Source organism: Silurus aristotelis (genome assembly GCF_946808225.1).
Source record: "Silurus aristotelis genome assembly, chromosome: 25".
Taxonomy (NCBI): Eukaryota; Metazoa; Chordata; class Actinopteri; order Siluriformes; family Siluridae; genus Silurus; species Silurus aristotelis.
In genome coordinates, this window is record NC_139598.1 from 18205123 (window position 1) to 18228159 (window position 23037).

Sequence of the window (23037 nt, forward strand, 5' to 3'; positions counted from 1 at the left end):
TAATTAGATTGATGAAAGTTAGGTAGGTAGAGGAACTGCTGAATAGAAAGATGGATGGATGAATAGTAGATTGAGAGAAACTGCTGATTGGACAGAGACAGACAGGCAGGCAGGCAGACAGACAGACAGACAGACAGACAGATAGATAGATAGATGAAATATAGGTAGATAGAGAAACGGCTGAATAAAGAGATGGATAGCTGGATAGAGAGAGACTGCTAAATGGATGGATGGGTGGATGGATGGATGGATGGATGGATGGATGGATGGATGGATGGATGGATAGATAGATAGATAGATAGATAGATAGATAGATAGATAGATAGATAGATAGATAGATAGATAGATAGATAGATAGATAGGTAAACTGCTGAATAGAGAGATGGATGGTGAATAGAAAGATGGATGGATGAATAGTAGATTGAGAGAGAAACTGCTGATTGGACAGACAGATAAATACTGTCTCTTGCTCTCGCCATTTCGGAGAACACTAACTAGCCAAATCGCTTCTGCTATGCAGTGTCATAGAGCTGCATTGACTTCTGGAGTCCAAACTTTAACCTCCTCGTTATGTTGAACACCTGAGACCTTACTTTTATTCTTCATGTTTGAGATTGTGTTTCAGGGTGGACTTTTCATTGTCTGTGAGGAGGCCACGTCTGCAGGTTCACTACTCCTGCACTCGTTTTTGAATAGTAACAGGATTAATACAGTGTAAAGTCCTTCATGGAGATAAGATGGATACCGATTATTAGGGGCAAAAAACCTGCTTATGAATGTAACTTTTATAAATCACTCCATAAGTTTATTCCTAATAAGTGAGCAAGTGGGACAATGGCTGGGGAAAAGTTCCTGCGATGGTATGAAGAAGAAGAAGAAGAAGAAGAAGCCTTTCATGATGTCCATTCACTATAGTTTTATCATTGTTGACTTTATCAACTGTTCATTTTCAAAAAGTGATTCAAAAGACTGAAGTGCAAATAATAATAAAGTGAGAGATTTAAATTCTCAGATTTTTGTGTTTATAAAACTTTGAATATGCAGATTTGTTTCTGAGATTCCAGAGTCTGAAAATGTGAATATTTGAGTCTGACACCAGACACTCTGATATAAACAGTGTTCTTTTTGAAATTTTTTTCTTCAAACTCTCTTTACAAATCTGTTCCCACTCCAAAATGAATGCAGTGATTTTGTTGTTGGATGTGAACAGCTGGCTCCTCTGGTGCATCCCACATCACCATTCAGAGCATTGAGCTGAGGATTTTGTGCGAATAAGGACCCCGACCGGGCCAAACAATAGCAGCGCTGAAAAGAGAAGGGGTAAGAGACGGGGAGGGTCGTCGAAATGCAAATTCACTCTCTCCGTTTCCCCTCAGAGAATCTGCACAGGAACGACAGATCGGCATTTCTCTCAGAACGGGAAGAGGAAGTCGGAGAGAAATGCAGGAGATGATGGACACAGGTGCGCCGTAGGAAGATCCACCTGCAGAACATGTCCTGCTGAGGTAAGAGTCAGGTTTCTCTTTTTCATCCCTTGTTTTCCGTGATAAAAGCGAGGAGGGAAAGTTGAAATGGCAGCGTTTATCTGCAAGTCTGAGGTGTGACGAGAGCCGTCCATTAAAAAAATTCCTTAATACCCAGATTACTCCAAAACCAAGAAGAGTGACACTGTGTAGAAAACTTTATTCAGTACATCTACGATTTTTTCTTTTGCATTCGCTGCACAATAAAACATTAAAGAATTGCATTAAGTTTATTTTATAATATTTTAGTGTAGCATTATACAAGAGTAATACTATACTGCAGTACATCTATATTTACAGTATTACAGTGATAATAAAATGCAACTATCGCATAATATATACATGTAGAATTATATTATATTGACATGCTACAACTATAAAGACAATGTGACCTTACAGTACAGTATAACATCAAATATTACTCTTATTTAGTACAATTATTCAAGCGGTATATTGTATAAAAGCATAGACAGCAATGCTGTACCAACACGGTACATTTATAAAGTATAGAAATGATCTAATATTATATTATTATTTGCATAAATTGCAGTATTTTGTAAAATTTAGATTTGATGAATTAAAAGTATTAAATGACCCAATTTAGAGTACTATATATTATTAAAGCAAATTATAAGCGTTAATATGGCAGTAAACAGAATAAGTATTAGGAAAGTATAATTGTACAGTAAAATGTGATGTACAGTAATGGGGTGGTGTAGTGCAGGAAAGTATAAAGTGTATTATAGTCAAATGAAAAACGAAACTTTTCATAGCCTAACTAAAAGGTAAAAACTTTTTTTTTTTTTTTTTGCGAGAGCAGACCCACATGGTGTATTCGGGTCTCATTAACGAGTTCTCTGATGCCTCTGCATTTTTTTTGTTTAGCACCACTCCGCTGCTCAAAGAACTCACTGAACAATTGGTCTATTCTGCCCCGTCCCAATGACCCCCAACGCCATCCCCCAACTAATGCCCCCCTTCTCATCCCTAATTTCCACTTGATTAAGCTTCTCCGGTTCAAGAAGGAAAAACGCTTCACTAACTCTGAAGTAAGAGAGAGAGAAAAAAACAAAAAACAGCCGACTATGTTTATTTCCTAAATAACAGGAAGGAACACTTAAAAATTATTAATCTATTAAAGGGTTTTTTTTATTATTTTTTTTTTGTGCCACACAATGCAGGATTAACATCATTAGATGATTCAGATTTAGTCCACTTTACTGAAATCACACCTTTTCTACATTGCAGTCACCCATGTACAGTCTATGGATGGCCTTATTCGGGAAAAAAAAGAAAAGACTTGTTCCAAAGTTGGTGTGGATAAGTGGTGTGCTGAGCTTTAGAGAACTGTAGGTGTCACTGCTGCTTCCAGAAAGTTGGTTATGATCACATCGATGTAAAATAAAAAATAAAATCCCAAATTATGCTTCATAGACCACTGGAGTTCCTCAATACTCACTTTGAGAACTTCTGATGTAAAAGACCAAATGTCAAACATTGCCGCTTTGTAGAACAGAGACCTTCACAGGACTAAGATTTGGATTCACCAAATCACCAAATAAATCAGGTTGTTCTTTAATATAGGACTTCTTTACTTTAACACGGGGACAAGATAAATGTGTGTTTTTTAACATCGCAAGTTGAAGAACTGGAGCTGTTATTTAAATAGGAATCTGGATTTTTTTTTTTTTTTTTTTTGCGTAATCAATTCAGTTTTGTAGACATTTAATATTAAATATATTATATTATATTTTCTCTCCAGCTTTAAAGCAAAACCAGAATGTAAAAAAAATGTATCAGTGTGTCTCTTTCTCTTGTTTGTCCAAACTTTCATACCCTTTCCAAGTTTTTCACTTTTCTTTTTCCCTCATTTGGCAGTTTGAAGCCAGGGGGGGGGGCGTTGGTGGTCTGGGGGAGTTGGTCATCGTCCAGCTCCCATAAAGCCTTCAGAGACATGGCCATGATTTTGGCCATTATAAATAAACTTGACTCGACCATCAGGACCAAAACACTTCAATGGCAAACTTGAACGTTGTAAACAGAGCTCAGGGGATTGGTCGCTAAGAAAGAGAGGACAGTGTTGGAGTTTGCTGTCCGAATTCCAGACGTGCTGGAGCGGTTGCTTAGTGATGCGCCATGGATCAAGACGCGATAATCCAGTTTGAGTCCGGACGATGAATCTCCCTCTCGGCTGAACTCTTCTCTTTCTTCAGAACTCAGTGCTGTGAATACTAATGTCTCAGTTTTACAGAGAGAGTGAGAGATTTAGTGGCTGTATGTCCACTTCTTGTCCACTCTTGGCTGTAGTCCAGCAGCAGTACATAGTTGAACTGGAGGTCAGAGGTAGAAAGTTACATCTACTTGAACTTATAAATATATATATATATATATATATTGTACGATACAGGGGATATTTCTATACACTTTGACTTCCACCACAGACACGTCCAATGTGTAACCTATAGAGCTTTTTCCCAGCAGTCACATGATTAATATGAACAGGAAGATCTTGAACAGACACATAAATCCAAATGGATTACAGTCAATTACTGATCTGAAGTATTGATCTTTTGTGTTTATATCTAATATGGGTTCATTTCTGTTGCTTGACGTTGAACAGCAAATTAAATATAAATTCTTCATCAACTTAGATATCCAAGAGGAAGCCAGCTAACCTTGTGTGCTAACTAACCTTGTGTGCTAACTAACCTTGTGTGCTAGCTAACCTTGTGTGCTAACTAACCTTGTGTGCTAGCTAACCTTGTGTGCTAGCTAACCTTATGTGCTAACTAACCTTGTGTGCTAACTAACCTTGTGTGCTAGCTAACCTTGTGTACTAGCTAACCTTGTGTGCTAACTAACCTTGTGTGCTAGCTAACCTTGTGTGCTAACTAACCTTGTGTGCTAGCTAAACTTGTGTACTAGCTAACTGTGTGTACCAGCTAACCGTGTGTTCTAGCTAATCTTGTGTACTGCCAATTTATTTGTAGCATTAGAAGATTGTGGTGCAAGTGTTACAAGACACTTGAATATTTTACGCAGATAAAAAAATTACCCCCAAAAAAAAACGACAGAAGAGTTCATAAACCTGTCATCAGCTTAATTCCTGTCCTGTTGCCCCCTAGTGGAGTCGGGGAGCACGGTCAGTGTCATGAGGGTTTGTGCTGTTTTGGAGGAATGCACTTGGTCATGAAGGAGATTAGGGACGAGACCAAAGAGTCAGATAAATCCAGGAATCCAACTCAACACAACAGGAAGCACTCATTACGCAGATACCACAACACAATGACACAATTTACCAAATACCAGCATCAATGTGCACTAACAAGAAGACAGCCAGACAAACTCTCTCTCTCTCTCTCTCTCTCTCTCTCTCTCTCTCTCTCTCTCTCTCTCTCTCTCTTCGCTTCTCTGGAATCTCAAATAGGTACTTTTTCACCTTCCAGAGTTAACAAATTCCACATGACTAAGCGTGTAATGGACAAGGTGTAATGTCTTCGCCCGTGAAATTGCTAATTCTGATTAATTCCTGCATTTAAGGGTTGTGCGGTCAGGTCTGAGAGCAAAAGAGAGGAGTAGATGTGTACGGACTTTGAGCTGTGTAGGAGAGAGCCATTGTTCATCCTGATTTACGCTCTATCCTCTGGAGAAGTGTATAATTAGCCCAGTGGAAACAGGAAAAACCTCACCCTCCCTCCCTCGTTTCTCTCTCTTACTCTCTCCAGTGAATACAGATATGCCTTTACTAACTGCCCCTTTACGCTGAGATAGAAGTGCCATGTCCCATGTGTGTCTGAGATTTTACTGGAAATGACAAGAGCAGCTTGGCTCAGCTTCCTGAAAAACAAACCCGTTACGTCTCAGAAATCTGAAAGTCTTACCTTCAAAATCTGAGAGCATCTCAATCAGTCGACCAGCCACATGGTTTAAAAGGGATAAAGGTTTTTATTTATTGTTATCCAGTGTGTTTATGTTCATGTACACTCACTGCTTGTGTTGCTATTACTTGGGAAGTCATGCAAAACTGAATTGATTTTGTAAAATAGATTAAATCTAGTTTCCGAGTAGGACAACACGATTCAGCCAATCAGATCGCAAGGTTGGATTTATTGTATATTATACGATTGTAAGAATAACTAGTGAGGTTTTTTAATATTTTAAATACAAACGTGTGTTAAAACCTCATTTCACCCTGTTTTACCCGTTTTACGAGCGTCTGAACTTGTAGGTCATGGCCTTTTGAGCTTGAGCTCCATCTTTCTCAGAAGGTTCTCGTTCTGTGTCAAACAGCGTTTAAGCCCTTGGCATTTTCTTTTCTGTGTGAGTTATTGCGCCAGCAGCCCTGTAATTTTTTAAAAGCTTTCCTGCTCAGATGAAAGAGTTGCCCAGCTCCAGGTGGATAATACAGACTCTGCGATCAGTCTTCGATCTTTCATTCTTGGATTCTGGAGCATGTCACCTTGAGCGTCTTTCCCAAACGCTCACCGCTTCCTGTTTTTGCCTCTCGGGTTTGTGCACGGTGGTTTTATCGATGCAGAAAACAAACTCTCTCTCTCTTGCATGCACTGTTTTTTTTTTTTTCACCCACTCAACACCTGGGAGCGTTCGGCCTGTAATCCGTGAGGACAAAACAACACACACCTGGTCTGATGGAAAAGGGGAGGATCACACATTACAGCAACGTGTGTGTTCCACTTCTCCTCTCTACACCAGATACGATGATATCACCCACAGTCGAATGCTATTCAATAATCTTTCACGTTCAAGCTTCTGAGCTGAGAAACCCTCAAATGACAATTAAAAACATGTTCTCTGGTCCTGTATAATTGTTCAAATGGTACGATATCTCCTTACACTTACTTCCAAGAGGAACCTCCTCGAAAGGTGGAGAGACATTTAATGGTCTAGTTTATAAGAATGGCTTTTTTTTCTGACCATTGGCCAAAATTAAATCATGAACCAGCAAATACTCATTACATTCTCCACCATCCAGTCCATGAGGAACTTCTCCATGTGATACGCAAGGTTCCTGGATGCTTCGCACTAAAGGTTCTCCAGACTTGTGTGAGAGCCCGGGGCTGATCCAGGCTTCTCTGACCTGAGAAGGATCTTTGGGGGGAAAAAATTTTATTCAGGGATTTTTGATGATTAAAAATGTTTTGCTTAGAAAAGAAATTCAACTTGCTTTCCTTTAAGGCTTTTCCCAGAGAGGCAAACCAGTTTTTATTTAAGCTGCAGCATTTTCCCCCTGTTCTCTCACTTGTTTGGTCTTCCCCACTTTCCTCCTGAGCTTATAATATGGAAGCTACCAACCATGGAAGGTGAATGAAGACTAACATGTATTTAATAATAATCATAATATCATATTAATATTTTTTATGTAACTGATTGTAGGGGCACGTCCAGGTCTCTAGAGTTCACGTCAATATTATTACCATATCAAAAACTGGACTGGACGCCTCGTTCCTGTGAGATGTTTACAACACCCCCGCTCCCCCATCCCCCACCCCTCGTGCGAGACGAGCACACAGAGAAAAGCAGATCAGACGAGCTGATAAATGGAAAGAGTCTCTCTTTCCGCTCGAGGGCATTCGAATCTAATGTAAAGTCATTCTGACAGTCCAGACGCTTCTTAAATTGCCCTGGCCGAGGATACATTCTGATGGTGTGGGCTTTACTGAAAGAATTTCAACATTCCACTCTGGAAATTGGATTTTTGTGAACACCTTTGAGTTTATGAGAAACAATAACATTCCCCAAAAATGGCTAAATCCATTGATTTTGCGGAGGAACATCTGAGGAACCTTCACTATATAGATAACAGAAATCATTACCTGACTTCAGTAACTGCCTTGCTGCTGAATGAGCACAAATCTTTACAAGCACACCCCAAAATCTAGCACATTGTTCCAGAAGAATGGAGGATATTATTATGGAAAAATGGAGACTAAATGCGGTATGGGATGTAAAAAAATGAAATAAAATAAACACATCACAAATTTATGGTCAGATGTCCACAAACTTTTGTCTGTATAGATTTTATAGATAATCTATGGAGCTAAATTGTTTGATGTTTGACAGCCCACACTAATGTGCTCAGCTTCCCATTAAGTTTTCTTGAAGCTGTGAGATAGTTGAGGTGAGAACTGTGGGCTGCAACAGACCTCCAGTAGAGTCTGTTGTTTTCTCTAGACAGCTGACACTGGTGTCTCATCTCCTCTGTCTGCGCTCTCAGTTACGGCTGAGCTGAAGTGTGACAGGTAAGAACTTTGGTGTCTGGTCTTCACTTTGGCTTCAAAATTATTTCTCACCAAGACTAACTTTAAATTTTTTATTTCACTGATTTTTTTCTCTAAATGGTGGAAGTCGTACACATTTTGAAGAAATGTCTTCTGGTTTTCTTGGAAATATTTCTCCTGCCAGACATCCAGCTCTAAAAATCTGAAGACGTTCATGATGCTTCTAGATTTCATCCCATATAATATTGAATGGACCACTACCAAAAATTGAACCTGTAACGTTGTTTTAATAGGGAAATGTATCTTCAGGATAGACCTTCATGCAAGTGCCTGATCTGTTCCATGGAGAAGTGGAAGTGAGTTCTTTTTGTTCTTGTGATTGAATGTAGGTTTGATCGGCTTATTATTGTGCACGGTTTATGTTATTTCTTTGTCATCAGAAGGTCAGAGCAGGTCTGAACCTGAACCTGATTTTTTTCCTGTTTATTCTCCATGGCTTTGCTTTAAGCATCTAACGTGGGCTTTCATGGGATTTCCAGAAGCTTAGTATGAGTTCTTGCTTTCTTCTTTTTTTTTGAGGATTTCTGTTTCAACCATCTTTGAGCTTTTTGCTACTGAACTACTTCTTTACCTTCATCACTAATACACATCCTTTGAAATCAGTGAGGGGAAATCTTCAGATTTGACTCTGGAGGACATCCAGAGAAGCTCTCTCTCTCTTTCTCTCTCTCTCTCTCTCTCTCGCTCAGACTTTTATTTGCTGTAATTACAACACATAAAAAGCTTGTGTATGATATAATGTCTTCGTTTCTTCAGACACTTGTGGGGATTTGTATAATATGAGCTTAGAAGATGTACTTGGTTGTATTCCAGCCTCAGGCAAACCTTCACAGGACTTCTGTGAACCCGATACTTCATCACACAAAAGACTAGGATTAAAGGTGCGAATGAAACGAGCTTAACGATAACGCTAGAGCGTCAGGATGATTATTTACATCAGGATATTAATTCATGTTAAATTAATGAATTGTCTTTACAAATCGGTACTTACAAAGAACTTATTCTTATAATGTAATGTTTTGTGGGCGGAGCTAACTGAGAGCGAGCAAGACCAGATCTAAATAAAGAGCTAATATCTAAATATAATAAACAAAAAAACATTTTTGCACATTTTTAATAACTTCGTGTGTGTTTAAGGATTCAGGAAATTCACCCGATCCTACTTTAAACTTTCCGCAACATTCCAAAAACGAGATTTTCTCGAATATCCAAACAATCAACCTGATCGAATGTATGCATTTTCTCTGTCCTACATAAATAACTGGTGCCCCTGCTGTCACACGTGATAAACTTTAAATAACCTTATTATACGCAGTCCTTGTTTTATTGTTTTATTTAAATATACGTGTATATCACCACATTATCATTAAAAACAAATTGCTGCACAGGCCCCGCCCACAATTTCCAAGCTAATTGTTGCATGTAGCTGTGATTGATAAAATTCTGATTTACCAAAGGAGGTTTAAATGTCATGACTGAAAACCCGTTGGAGATTCTAGAACAAAGAATCTCGTGATGTTTATTAACACGTGATGGGTTTTCACTGGATTGTTTTTGCACCTGTATTGAGCCAAATGAGTGCTGATAGAGGTCTCGCCCTGTCTGACCCCTCCAGACATTTAGGAACACTCTAGGAGACACACACACACACACACACACACACACTGTCTCCCTCTACACTCGGATCAGGACGTTCCTCTTCACCATTTGTTCAGTGACTCGCTTATTCTTCATGGAGATCAATCAGCTGATATGGTGAGCACGTGTGTGGGAGGTCTGTGTGTGTGTGTGTGTGTGTGTGTGTGTGTGTGTGTGTTTGCCTGAGAGAGCTACTGTAATTGGAGCTTCCACCTGTGATTCTATACATCTTAGAGAAGACAAGGCTCTCTGTGTTCCCAGGTCCAAGACACACTCTCTACAGGGGGTAGGGGGACGTGGAAAAGGGACACAACAGGTGGACAAAGAGGAGGGGGAACCCCTTTAAACACACACACACACACCGACCATAAAATCAACTGCAATAAAAGATCCGAACTCACGTGTTCAGGAAAGATTTATAATCACCTCTATTTTAGCTGCTATATTGTTTAGAACAGGGTTGCCACATCTGTGATAAATATGCATTCATCCTCCACAGATTAAAGTGATCTAATTTACTAATTTTACTAATTTGTCCTTTTATTGTAGTTGTTTGTAAATTTATTTGGTCAAATATCATTTTAATATCAGCATGGAAATGTATTCAGTATTTCTTGAGGGGGTTTGAATACCCTAATTCTATTCATTTCTATGGTGTTGATGATGATATACTTTTGCTCTTTCATTTCGAATTGTTTCTGGAACACAGTTGCAAGATTTATTTTCTATTCATGATTCTTTTTTTTTAATTTCAATTATTTATTTATTTTTTAAGTTATTTAATTGAAATCTTCTAGAGGAAATATGATATTTGATCTGGTTGTTGCTGCTGCAGTTGTTGTTGCTGTTGTTGTTGTTTGTCGTTATATCTCTTTCTTTCGTTTCTGGAGCAGGGTTGCCAGATTGGAGATTAACCCATATCTGAAAATGTTTTTCTCCCCTGAAATAGATAGTTGTCTATTTTGATCTTTCTAGTAAACTCACAAATTGTCAGTCCCCAGCTGTTTGAAAGTGTCCTTCGTTTTCACCCGAAACAGACTTGCAAATACAAGAGCTTTACATATCTCATTTCAGTGAATTGTGTTCAGATTTAAGAGCTACGTGTGCTATATATAGTAGGAAAAAAATAGTAGTCAGCATGTCAGGGGACTTTTACAGGCCACCACACGTGTGCTTATTTAAAACACACAATATGGAGTGTAAGGGTGTAATTTGAAGGAGGTATATATACAGAGCGATATGATGATTCGGGTGTGTGCTTACAGCGACATTTTAAGACACAGACACAGTACTCCAGTGCTTCCCGCATCAGAGATCAGAAATAGAACAAAATTGAGAAAGAATATATCAGTTTTTACACACACACACACACACACATAAACACACATATATATATATATATATATAAAACATTTTATTTAATTTTATAATATGCTTGTGGAGCCAGTAAAGTAGCTTTCACATCTTCCAACCCATGGAAAAGCATGGCTGGAAAAGTCAGGTGTCCCAGTACATTTGGACATATAGTGTGCATCTCTGCATGTGTTCTATTTTGTGTTGAGAGGAAGGTTCAACCCAGAGGGTTCTCATGCTACCCATCTGTCTGATAAGGCCGTAGTATTTGGTGTTTATGGTTTTGATGTGCAACGTTGGGGTTTGAATTGTCAGAGGCAAATGCTACTGAACCTCTGAGTGATGGATGAGTGTTGGAGCTGAGCTGCACCAGGGTTAAAGATAAACCAGACCAACCCTGTTAGCCTCCAATTATCTCTGTTTGATGAGGTGGGGTCAAGTAGGATCCTAAAAAGGGCAATGTTCCTTGTGTGTGTGTGTGTGTGTGTGTGTGTGTGTGTGTGTGTGTGTGTGTGTGTGTGTGTGTGTGAGAAAGAGTCACAATATACATTCAGTGTTCTGGTGCCAAAAATACACAGTACACACTGATCCAGGTGGCTACACTGAGAGTGTGTATGTGTCTATCAGAGACCTTGGAATGGGAGCAAGACACTGTGTGTGTGTGTGTGTGTGTGTGTGTGTGTGTGTGTGTGTGTGTGTGTGTGTGTGTGTGTGTGTGTGTCTGTTTTATCTCCAGCTCCTGACTCCCACCACAGATTCCCAGACTACCATGCAGTGTGTATGTGTGAGGAAAGGAGGGAGGGACCGTGGGCCAGACTCACTCTCAGTCTGTGCGTGTGTGTGTGTTTGTGTGTCTTCAAGGCTGTGAGATGTTGCCTGAGCTCTATTAAGTCTTCCCTCGGGCAGCTCTTGTCAGATCACAGCTCCAGAGTGAGAGAGAAACAGCCGACTCGTCCGTCTTTACCTCCGTCAGCAAGCCCTGATTAACACAGTAAGCTTCTCACCCACTTTTTATTCTTTTCATCGTAACACACGTGTGAGTCGTGACTCCTTCATGCCAACGTGGTGTCCAGTAGGATACGATTACCTCGTTTAACACTTGTCGCCCTTTTGCTATTTCGGTTGTAGGAATAAATGTTTGTCTGGTGTTTTAGCGAACAAGGTCTTCCCTCCATCCTCCGGAGAGCACAGTCTTATTCTTCCTGCACTCGTCTCTTCTTCTTTATCATTACTCTGCTGTCCAGCGTTTTAGTTTACGAATCTCGGCTCATCTCCAGTCGTCTTTTAGAACATTCTTAGTTTCTTTTCATCACTTTTACCTTCACACAGATAGAATTATTATCAAATGTTATTCTGTTTTTTACAATTCACAAGGTTTATTTAAATATTTTGAATTCATCATTAATTTCATTATTCCCCAGAAAAAGAGAATTAAAATGTCCATTTGAGTCAGAGTGACTCTGTGGTTTTGAGGAAGTAGAGGAGATCACTGAACAAGAGAAATGATTATTGCTGAGATTCTAACATTAGAAAAACTGTAACACACAAACTCTTTATAGTCAGAAATATCTGTGATATAATTTCATAAAGAATTGTACAGTTTTCTGTGTTATATTTCTAAGATCTCAGGTGTGCAGTTTTCTCCTGTATTACTGTTCAAAGGTGAACTGTTTGATTGTTGTTGTTGTTGTTGTTGTTGTTGTGTTGTATGAGACGTCTGAAGCCAGACGTCTGATTTGTTATTACGGCCGTACCGATCAGTGACTCGTCACCTCCTCTAGACGATGAAACCTGCGCAAAGTTTGAACGAGATCTTGCACGTGGCTGTGACTCGCTCAATTTCTTCATTTCATTCCTTTAGTCATCGATTATTCCGCAATCCGTTACGTATCACTGCAAGCGATGTGTGTCAGAATTCACCCTCAGATTTCCTGCGTCACTTCTTTCCAATTCTCTTCTATACTTCAGGTGTGAGCATCAGGTCATGTGGTACAGCACCTCAAATCTGATTGGTCAGAGCGAAAAAGGATGGATTTCATACGAGCGGTGCTAAAAGAGAATGAGTAAGAAAAACAGATAGATGGACAGATAGAAAGATGGACAGATACAGAGTAAGACAGCTGGACAGAGAAAGTAAAACAGGTAGATAGATAGTGAGTTAGAGAGAGACAAGTAGATGGATAGAGAAAGAAAGGCAGAGACATTTAAAAATACATATGGACAGAGAAAGATGGACAAATAGAGAAAGAGAAGAGGAGAGAGAGACAGAAAAAGGGGAGAGATAGACATACAGAGAGAGAGAGAGAGAGAGAGAGAGAGAGAGAGAGAGAGAGAGAGGAGAAACAGACAGACAGAGAGAGAGAGAGAGAGAGAGAGAGAGAGAGAGAGAGAGAGAGCTGCCGTGCTGATGATCGAAGCTGCAGTGACAGATCGAGAATCAGGGTGTTAGATTCCACAGTTGGGTGAGTGTGTGTGGAGGGACGACACAGCTGGGCTTTGTGTTCCTCAGCAAAAACACACACACACACACACACACACACACACATGTTGAGTTAGATTTGAACGTAGTTAGAGCTCCAGGCTCATTAAGCTGTAGTTGCGCCCTGTACATGAAGCTGAAACGTATGTACAGTTACAGTGGAAGCTGCAGCCTTCAGGAGCATCGAGTCTCCAACATGATCGATTTCCTTTAACATGGTCACAATCTCACTGCAGGAAATCACTCATTTCAGCAGAAAAATATTTACTGCAGCCCTCACACACTCCTTACACAACAGCAATCGAGTGTGTTGTTTATCATGAGCACTCAGTGTGTCCACACACACACACACACACACACACACACTCTGTAAGACTGAGTTATGATTATGGGAACAGACTGAGGGGCGCACGCTCAGTGGCCTTAATCAGCATCAATCCCTGATATCAGATCTCAGGGTCTCTCAGGGGAACGCCGTATCTCCGACTTCAGGAGTTTTCTGTAAGCTTACACAAGAAGTTATTTCAAGCGACTTGTTTTTCCCCAAACAACAGGAAAATCCTGGACTGTTTTTGAAGGATTTACTGCTGCAGATGCCACCGCAGGCCTGATGAATGTAAACGAGACGCCATATATCAAACTTATTTTACCTGTTATGGAAGGAGTCTTCAGTTTCAGTGCTCTGTAACAGTCAGTAAAGCTGGTGAGAGAGTGAGGCTGGTGAGGGCACGAGTGTTTATACCTGCTGTGATGTAACTGGAAACAGGAAGTAAAGAAAAAATGGAATGATAAAGTCAGGCGTGGAGCAGGGGAGAGACATGACGTTGAGAATAGTGAAGGAAAAAGAAAGAGAGATTTGGGAAAAAGGCAATTGAAAGAAATAAGAAGAAAGAAAGATAAACAGAGCAAGCAGTAGAAAGAAAGGAGAGAGAGAGAAACTAATAGAAAGAAAGGAACACGAGAGATAGAGAAAGCAGTAGGAAGAACGGAATGAGGGAGAAACCAATAGATAGAAAGGAACGAGAGGGAAAGAAAGCAATAAAAACAAAGGAACAAGAGAGAGAGAAAGCGGTAGAAAGAAAGGAATAAGAGAGATAGAGCAAGCAGTAGAAAGTAAAAGATTGATGGAAAAAAGCAATAGAAAGAATATATATATATATATATATTAAAGACAGAAAAGAAAGTAAGACATGATACAAAATAGAAAAAGAAAGTGAGAGAGTGCCAAAGAACGAATATTGGGGGGAAAAACAAGAAGGCATAAAATAAAATAAACAGATAAAAAGTAAATGCACTTTAATAATAAAAAGTATTCCGAATGCTGTGGTGTAGGAGAAATGAAACACTTGTAGATGTGAATCAGCTGCATGGGGGAAGTGGGGTTTCATCACATCTCACCATCACTGATTATTTTACTGTAACGGCATCACACTGACGTGTTTATTTCTCTTACTGAACAGCAGCTTCTCTCTGTTTCATAGCTGATTCAGGAGTTTATTAGAGCTTTGTGTGTGTGTGTGTGTGTGTAGTGTGTGTGTGTGTGTGTGTGTAGAGGGGAATAAAAGAGCAGGGCAGAAATAACCACAATCACTCCCCCAGTTTAACTCCACAAAGGGGTGCGTTAATAAGCAGATGGGTTCAGTCAGGTGTGTTGAAACAGGAAACACACATCAGATCTAACGCAGGAGTTCGACAGAAATCAATAAAACACATTCATCACCATGAACCGACCAGATCCGATCGATTTGCCTTCCTGTTTCGAGTTAAAGCACTAAGAGTTAATCAGGTGCAGAAATACCAGATCTCAGGAAACGTACAAAAAGTGTTGGAGCAATAGATGTTCCTCAGACAGAGAACCTGTAAGAAACACGCCGCATCTCCTCGTGATCTCACACTTTCAGGAAAGAATCTTCACCCAGACACTTTAGCATTTCACTACCACATCGTTATCCGGATCTACAGTTGAAGCGGTTCTAGATTCATCCTGTCTACTTCTTCAATTCTTCTTGGAAGTAAGATGAAGAAAACTGTGGACCTTCTCACACTCAAGAAGGAGGCGGGATGCTGAGCGCATCCATCACTGTGCGTGTGTGTGTGTGTGTGTGTGTGTGGGTCAGGGATTCCCCTGATGAGATTCAGGGATTCAGGAGTGTGCTATTGTTTCCACCAACGGCATTCTAATGTCTTTTTCCCCCGTCTCCTTTTGACAAAAGCAATAGAATAATCCATTGGTACGGCCCGGACAATGATGGAGGGGGGTGAGGGGCGAGAAGGGGTAAAGAGTTAAAGAAATTAAGGGAGAGGGGGGGGGGGGAACCCTGCAGGGCAAAGGGGTGGTGTGTGTGTGTGTATATGTGTGTGTGTGTGTGGGGGGAGAGGAGGAGGAGGTGGTGTCATTGTTGTGTGCAGGTCAGGTTGTGTGTTTTTTCAGCAGTGAAGGAAGTCGGTTGACTGAGCGAATGGGAGTGAACGAGGGGTGGAGAAAGAGAGAGAGAGAGGCAGTGAAGTTCTCCTCCCTCTCTCACACTCTTTAGAACGACTTGCACAGCTGAGTTTGCAAGAGTTAGACACACACACACACACACACACACTGTCCCAGCCATGGACAATCCGGACCCACGTATCTGTCCTGACATGACGGAGCTCCAGCATTCTCAGGATTTTTAATCTGCGCTCTGTCTGGATTTGGATTATTTATTTATTGCCCCGAGCGTTATTTATTCGAGGAGGACGACATGCAAACGCGCGCCCAGTCCCGCAGCTGTGACAATTACCTGAGCATAAAGGTGAGACACGCTGCGTCACGTCCCACCGTGTTTCAACTCACTGCTACCTGTGTGTGTGTGTGTGTGTGTGTGTGTGTGTGTGGTGTGTGGTGTTTAGCAGTAGTTCTCTGTTTGTGTGTGTGTTGGGCAAAAGATATGGAATCTCACAGGAGGACGTGGGATTCTGAAGAGATCAAATAAATTTTGATGCGTAAAAAAGTAAAACGATTATATAAACTTTTTTTGGTTTACAATAATAAGTCTAATCAGATGCTTCTTAATGTTGTCATTTTGTTATTCATAGTGTGTGTATGTGTGCGTGTATGTGCACGCAAAAAGACTTGTATTTTTATCCTTAAAATATATCTCATGTAGCCTTTCTGCACAAAGAACAGGGATATCATACAATATTATAAAGTAACAACTTTACTCCTTTAACCCCCAACTATTACTCTGTTATTACCCAATAATACCCCAACAATACCCAATAATACCCTAACACTATCCAAAAAATACCTCAAAACTACCCCAATAATACCCTATCACTACCCCAATAATACCTCAACACTACCCTAATAATACCATATAAACTACCACAGTGATACCCTAACACTACCCCAGCACATTCTGTAGATTATCATGTGAATGGAGGGAGGAATGATTTCAGGCTTCCTGCCCTCCACAGATATGACACTTCAGTGAGTTTTTCACTCTGTGGGCGACTTGCTTGACATTTCATCACTGTATTACTGAGCTCACTGAGACACTGGCATCTGAAGGGGTGGAGCTTACGCTACATTAGACCTGCCAATCATGAACATTCCTCTCTGCATCTCCAGTTCTCCAACTCAAATCAATGCAGAAGAAAAAAGTGAGCACTATGATAGTGATGTAAGATCAGCGAACAATGAAGGAGCTAATTATCTGACGGTGCTTCATGTAGATTAAAAGAAGTCGTCACATTTTCAATTCTCTTCAGTGATCATTCCACACACACACACGCAAACACACACACACAAACACACTACAGTCCATCATTCAGTTCAGCTTTTGTTGCTCGCTTTTCTTTGGAGAGCACGGTCACTCTTTCTACTCACACTCCCCCGTCCAAAAAGTCTGTAACCTTCTCACACACACACACACACACACACACAAGCGGACACCACAATAGCCACTGAAGTGCTACTTTAGTGCGAAGTGGATCCTTTAATCAGAAAGCCGTAATTGGCTCCACAGTCGTTTGCTCGTATCCTGAGTCCTAATTACAGTCGGGTATGTGGTGACAGAGGGGGCGGAGTCTGGACTGTAGATCATCTCTTAAACATCGCCTGCACTTCAGTTCCACTTCCCTCACACAGAAACAAATCGTTTCATCAAAGGAACGCAGCTTCTCACATCTTTACAATTTTCTATTATCACGTGCAGCGTGCGGATACAATTCCAAAATATCGAATCATTTCGGCTTTGTTTACGTCTTTGATCTTTTGGGGTCAGAGCTATTGCTTTGGTGACAAAAGTGACAGCAGTCCCACAGTCTTTGAAGATGGTGTTTGGGACACCACAACGCTGATGAACCCTCGAACTCCGATTATTTACTCTAACAGCATGCAAATCGCACGCGTTATCGTTTCTATAGTAACCCTTCTGCCACCGAGACGTGTATAACAACGGTTGAAGTTTTTCTGTAGGGACACATGTTTTTTACAGGTAATAAATGCAGATTTGTGATGGTGGACAAATTGTTGTGGAATTTATCATATTGCCAAAAGTATTGGGACACCTGACTTTCCCAGTCGTATGTGTTTTTCCCCCCAAAATTAAAACATAAAGTTGGATTTACCAAATTGTGCAGGACGTCTTCAGATGCGGGAGCATAAAATTTTCCCTTCACTTGAACCAAGAGACCCAAACCTGCTCCAAAATCACAATGCTCCTGTGCACAAAGACAGCTTCATGAAGATCTACTTTACATTGGTTGGAAGATATGGATGATCTTCTGCTCTAGAGCTCTAAACCCTAATGAACACCTTTGGGATGAATGTGAACGCTGACTGCAGCCCAGGAACCTCCTCACTTTCTCACCTACATCAGTACCTGACTTTACTAACACCCTTGTGGATGAATGAATCTCTAGATATCTCCACATAATGTAGGGAAACATCATGCCAGAAGAGTGGAGCTTATTATAAGGGCAAATGAAGATTTCATTTGGAATGGGATGGTTAAAAAGAAGCACATACTGTTGCAATCTTATGGTCACTTGTCCACAAATTTTGGCCTTATAGTTTACACCGATTGTTTTTCCACAACCTCATCACATACACACAGGTTTATTCTGTCCATGTGAAAGCTGGAGCGCTTTCCTACACTTTATTTTGCTTTGCCTTTCGGAAAAAAATGTCTCAAATTCCAGGGACTTCAAGTGACTTTTTGTTTCCGCGGCGCTCTGAAAAGCTTCCCTTCGAAAAGCACAGCCGCTTTCAATGCCGCCGTTCTCACGTTACTCCCAAACGGCGTAGGCACAGAGTCACGCACTGCTGGAGGTCTGGAGCGCACCGGCTTTGGGTTTCCGAACCCCTGCGTCATCCACCTGCTGGTACACAGAGAAGCTTTCTAGAATGACAGAGAAATGTCGTGCAGCCTCCTGTTTTGTTCTCCAGAGCCTCTCGGATGGTCCCGGAGCTTTAACCTTGTCAAATTGGCTGTGTGTGTGTGTGTTTGTGTTTGTGTGTGTGTGTGTGTGTGTGTGTGTGTGTGTGTATGTGTGTGCGTGTGTGTGATTAGTGTCCACTCAGCAGTGTGTACACGGTGTATATACAGTGCAGCAGAAGGGATATACTGTTCACCCAGGGGTGTCCTTTGTCAACACACACACACACACACACACACGGTCCAGCTCTCCTGACTCTGACCGGGTGAAAGAGCGTCTTATTTGAAGGGTGTTAATGCTCCTGCGTTTGTTCTCCTTCAGAAGCTTTATTTATCTCTGTCTCTCTCTATAAGTCCTTCATCAAATGCAACGCTTCTGAGCCTTGTGTTTGGTCTCCAGAGGCTTTAGCTGTAGACCGGCGGATCTGAATGTGTGTGTGTGTGTGTGTGTGTGTGTGTGTGTGTGTGTGTGTGTGTGTGTGTGTGTGTGTGTGTGTGTGTGTGTGTGTGTGTGTGTGTGTGTGTGTGTGTGTGTGTGAATTGGCCAGAGTGAGTTTATGTGTATATAATTGAAAAAGAATCCTGCTTGGTATTTTGACGGATAGATTGAGGTTAGAGGTCAGCGGGACGTCCAGGCATTTCCTCGACTCTCCAAACATGTTTTAGATCAAAGCAGGTTCTCCTCATGTGCTCCTCAGCCTCGGCGCCAGGAGAACCCAAAGAACGGCTCTTGGACACTTAAAATTTAAAAATACAGACTGATGACATTCCTTCCATTGTTGTCCTTCCTCCAGTAAACAGCACTAAGTTTTCCTCCTCCCTGTGGCATGCACTTTAACACACTCAAAATGAGTCGAGTCAGATTTGTCTCTATAAGAGTCGAAATGAGTCGAGTCAGATTTGTCTCTATGAGATTTAAAGTGATTTAAGTCAGGGTCGTCAACTTCCTTCAAACACTTGCATGAACTCAACCTTTGGCTTGTATCAGAGTCAGGGTCAGAGGTCATGGCCTGAGCAGCAGAAAAACCCGGACAAAGTCAGACTTTCCACTCTGGCTGTGTTATTATCCAGACCATGACGTCACCTGACAGGTGTTTCCTCTGACATGCTCTGAGTGTACGGGACGTGGCCTGCAACCTCCTGGCATCCTACCGCGTAGGGGTGTGTGTGCGTGTGTGCGTGCATGTGTGTGTGCAACACGTTTGTCTCACAACAGGGGTCGGAATGTCGATGTCACTCACGTTCAGCAACGCCAAAACAAACAGAACCGTGTGGAAGGGTTCTTGTAACTCGACATTTATATTAATTCATGCTGGTCCTGATACCGACAAAAAAAACACCTGTTTTTACCTTCTAAACTTCTGTCCATGTTTCCAATTAATACTTTTTAACAGCCAATCAAATTCCAACTATTACAATTAAATCCCTGCCCATTGATTTAAAAAATACACAGTGCTATAATTTAATTGGAAATACAACTTTCTCTCCAGGTGTTACACAGGATGCAATTCATGTGTGTATATGTGTGTGTATATGTGTGTGTTTGTGTGTGTGTTAGGACTCAGAGTCATTAGACAGCTGCATCCAGAGCACTCTGTCATCAGTTTACGCTCCGTTTGGAGCAACGGCGTCCACGGTGCTGCTGCAGCTCTTCAGCGTGGTGGAGCGTCAGTACGGCGGAGACGGCCTGCGCTGCCTCATTGACTTCCTCCTGCCTGCCAAGAGGATCTTACACACCATCCAGAAAGAGAGCTGTGTGAGTATACACACACACACACACACACACACAAATTACATCAAATCTGATTTAGTCATTTGTATTTGTGAGGGTTGATGAAAATAGCTTTGTGTTTTGTAGTTTTGTCGTTTTAAAATAATGTAAAATATTTTGTAAGAAGTTCTACATGATGACATCATAAAAATGCGGCCTCTGGTTGGTGCTACTCAGTATTTTGCTCAGACTTGTTGAGATCAGAACAGAACATTGATCTATATGGAGGAAGGTGGTGAAGGAAAGAAACATGCTGTCAGCTTTCAAATAGACGTCCGATGATCAACAAGCAAACATTTGACGAATATTGTACCCTAATTAAAGTAGCTGTTTAGTAGATCGTGATTTTGCCTGATACATACCGTATTTTCCGGACTATAAGCCGCTACTTTTTTCCCACGCTTTCAACCCTGCAGCTTAAACAATGAAGCGGCTACTTTATGGATTTTTCCTGGGTTTTTCCTGGTTTCACAAACTTCAAGCCAAAAAACTGAACCCCAGAACATTAGACCAATGAAATTGCTGAACGGGTTCAGGTAAACCAATGAAACACTTTATATCAAATCGGGTGCGGTCTCACTGAAACGGGCCGCACCACATCATAAATATGGACGAGGTTCCTCTGAGGTTTGACCTGCCGCTCACTCGGACCGTCTACAGGAAATGTGAATCATTCGTCACGCTAAAAACAACCGGGCATGAAAACACACTTCACCTGTGTTCTGAGCTGCACGGCATCGGGAGAAAAGCTTCACCGATGGTGATTTTTAAACGCACGACGATGCCAGAAGATAAACTCCCGAGAGAAATAGTTGTGAAAGGAAGGAGGAAGACAGTGAACAATGACTTTCTTGGTAGGCTACTGTTTAGATACAAGCCGTGTTACAGACACTGTCTTTCGTTAAAGCCTGTGTAAAGTTCATTAGATTCAGTGTAGACATGCGGCTTATAGACAGGTGCGGCTTATAGACAGGTGCGGCGTATTTATGTTCAAAATAAACATCTTTGTACAATTCAGTGGGTGCGGCTTATATATAGGTGCGTTTAATAGTCCGGAAATTACAGTAACATATTATTTTATTTATTATTAACAATCAAATGATTCATTAGTTAGAAACTAGTTGCTATGAATGCAGGTGCGATCGGTTGTGTGTCAGTGAGTCGGTGTTACTGATGTAAAGCTGATGTACCAAACACCAAGTAACTAAAATAGGATACAATTATGATTCTGTTTAACATCAAACTGTTACTTTAAAACTGACCTTCATCCAGGAGATCACAGGGATATTTCTGTCATCACTATTTGAGCCGTTAACTGGTTGCATGTGTCGGATTTAATGTGTGACTCAACAAGAGAAAAGCAGTTACTATCAAACATTGTTTACTTAATCAGCTGAGTCACTGTGATGGTGAAGGAACAGATCAAACGGACCAGTTGATGGAAGTTCAGATTTTTCATGCTTTGTAAAGGTATTTTTTTTGTATTTTTAAATGACATAAATACAGTAGTTTATTTTGATGGTGTGGCTTCTGCTTCTGATCACTTAAAGTTAAGGTATTTTGGTATTTTTTTTTAATATACATTTTGATGTATCTCAGCCATTCCCTGGATATGAGTATACTATATGTGAAGAAAAACCATCAAAAAAAGGTCTTAATATTCATGATCGTTGTTTAAATGTTTACTAGACAGGGGTGTGTCCAGGGGGTGTGTCCAGGAGGTGTGTCCAGGGGTGTGTGTCCTGGGGTCTCATCCTGGTAAAAGTCGAAACATCCTTCACAGTTAAAAAGGCTCCATATTTCTGCAGTTTGTAATGGCGTGTTTGAAGTAGGCGGGGACGTGGCAATGTATGAACATATGATTCCCAAGTAGCCAATGGCATTTAAGATCTGCCACATCTACACGCCTACTCTTAACAACGTCTTTTCTGAGTCAAGATTCCGTCTTGAATCGAAAAGCAGGAAGTCTTTCAGAAGATGCGTTGTGGGCGTGGCTGAGGTTTCTGCAACCGCGTGTTGCAAAATTGTTGCTTGCTTTTTTGTCAGCAGACTGTAGGTGTAATCCTGAACAATTAGGAGATTTGGGGAAATCTCTAAATGTGTGGATTCAATTTCCTATAGTATGAGATATTTACTTTATTTCTCATGGTAACAATTTTTATTAATTTATCACCAAGTCATCTTTCTGTCCTACAGCACTGCTCTGTCTCTGTCTTGTTCTCATCCCTTTTGTTTAATAAATGAAAAGTGGATTCCTAAAGCATCGTTGTGTTTTCTGTCCCTCAGCTGCGATTTAAAGGCCTGCTGCTGTACCACGAGGGCTGGCCCCTGTGCATCCATGAGAAGGTTGTCCTGCAGCTCGCTCCTTTGCACAAAGTGCGCTTGAGGCAGGGCGACTTCTACCTGCAGCTGGTGCCTCTGGGCCGCAAGGCTGCCAAGCTAGTGATAAAATGCCTGGCTCGGAGCGGGCGCGCCCTGGCCGAGATCACCGTGCCTGAGGGAATGTACCCCCGGGTCTTCACCGCAGACTTCCTGCAGGATGTGACGTGCGAACGCAACC

General features: G+C 41.1%; 1 protein-coding gene across 3 annotated transcripts in view; it reads left to right on the forward strand.

Moving 5' to 3' along the window:
* Positions 1–1393: 1393 nt before the first annotated feature.
* plekhg4b (pleckstrin homology domain containing, family G (with RhoGef domain) member 4B) overlaps positions 1394–23037 on the forward strand; it is a 39232-nt gene continuing 17588 nt past the window's right edge. The window contains exons 1-4 of one of the 3 annotated variants that reach the window (XM_083529714.1): positions 1394–1505; positions 11675–11804; positions 20265–20462; positions 22764–23037. The exon at positions 22764–23037 is cut by the window's right edge and continues 834 nt beyond it. In XM_083529714.1, the coding sequence (XP_083385840.1) occupies positions 22980–23037 (58 nt within the window). In that variant the 5' untranslated portion in view covers positions 1394–1505; positions 11675–11804; positions 20265–20462; positions 22764–22979. Of the gene's footprint in view, positions 1506–11674; positions 11805–15733; positions 16079–20264; positions 20463–22763 lie in introns of those variants that run through there. The other 2 variants (XM_083529712.1, XM_083529713.1) reach the window with 2 other exon arrangements.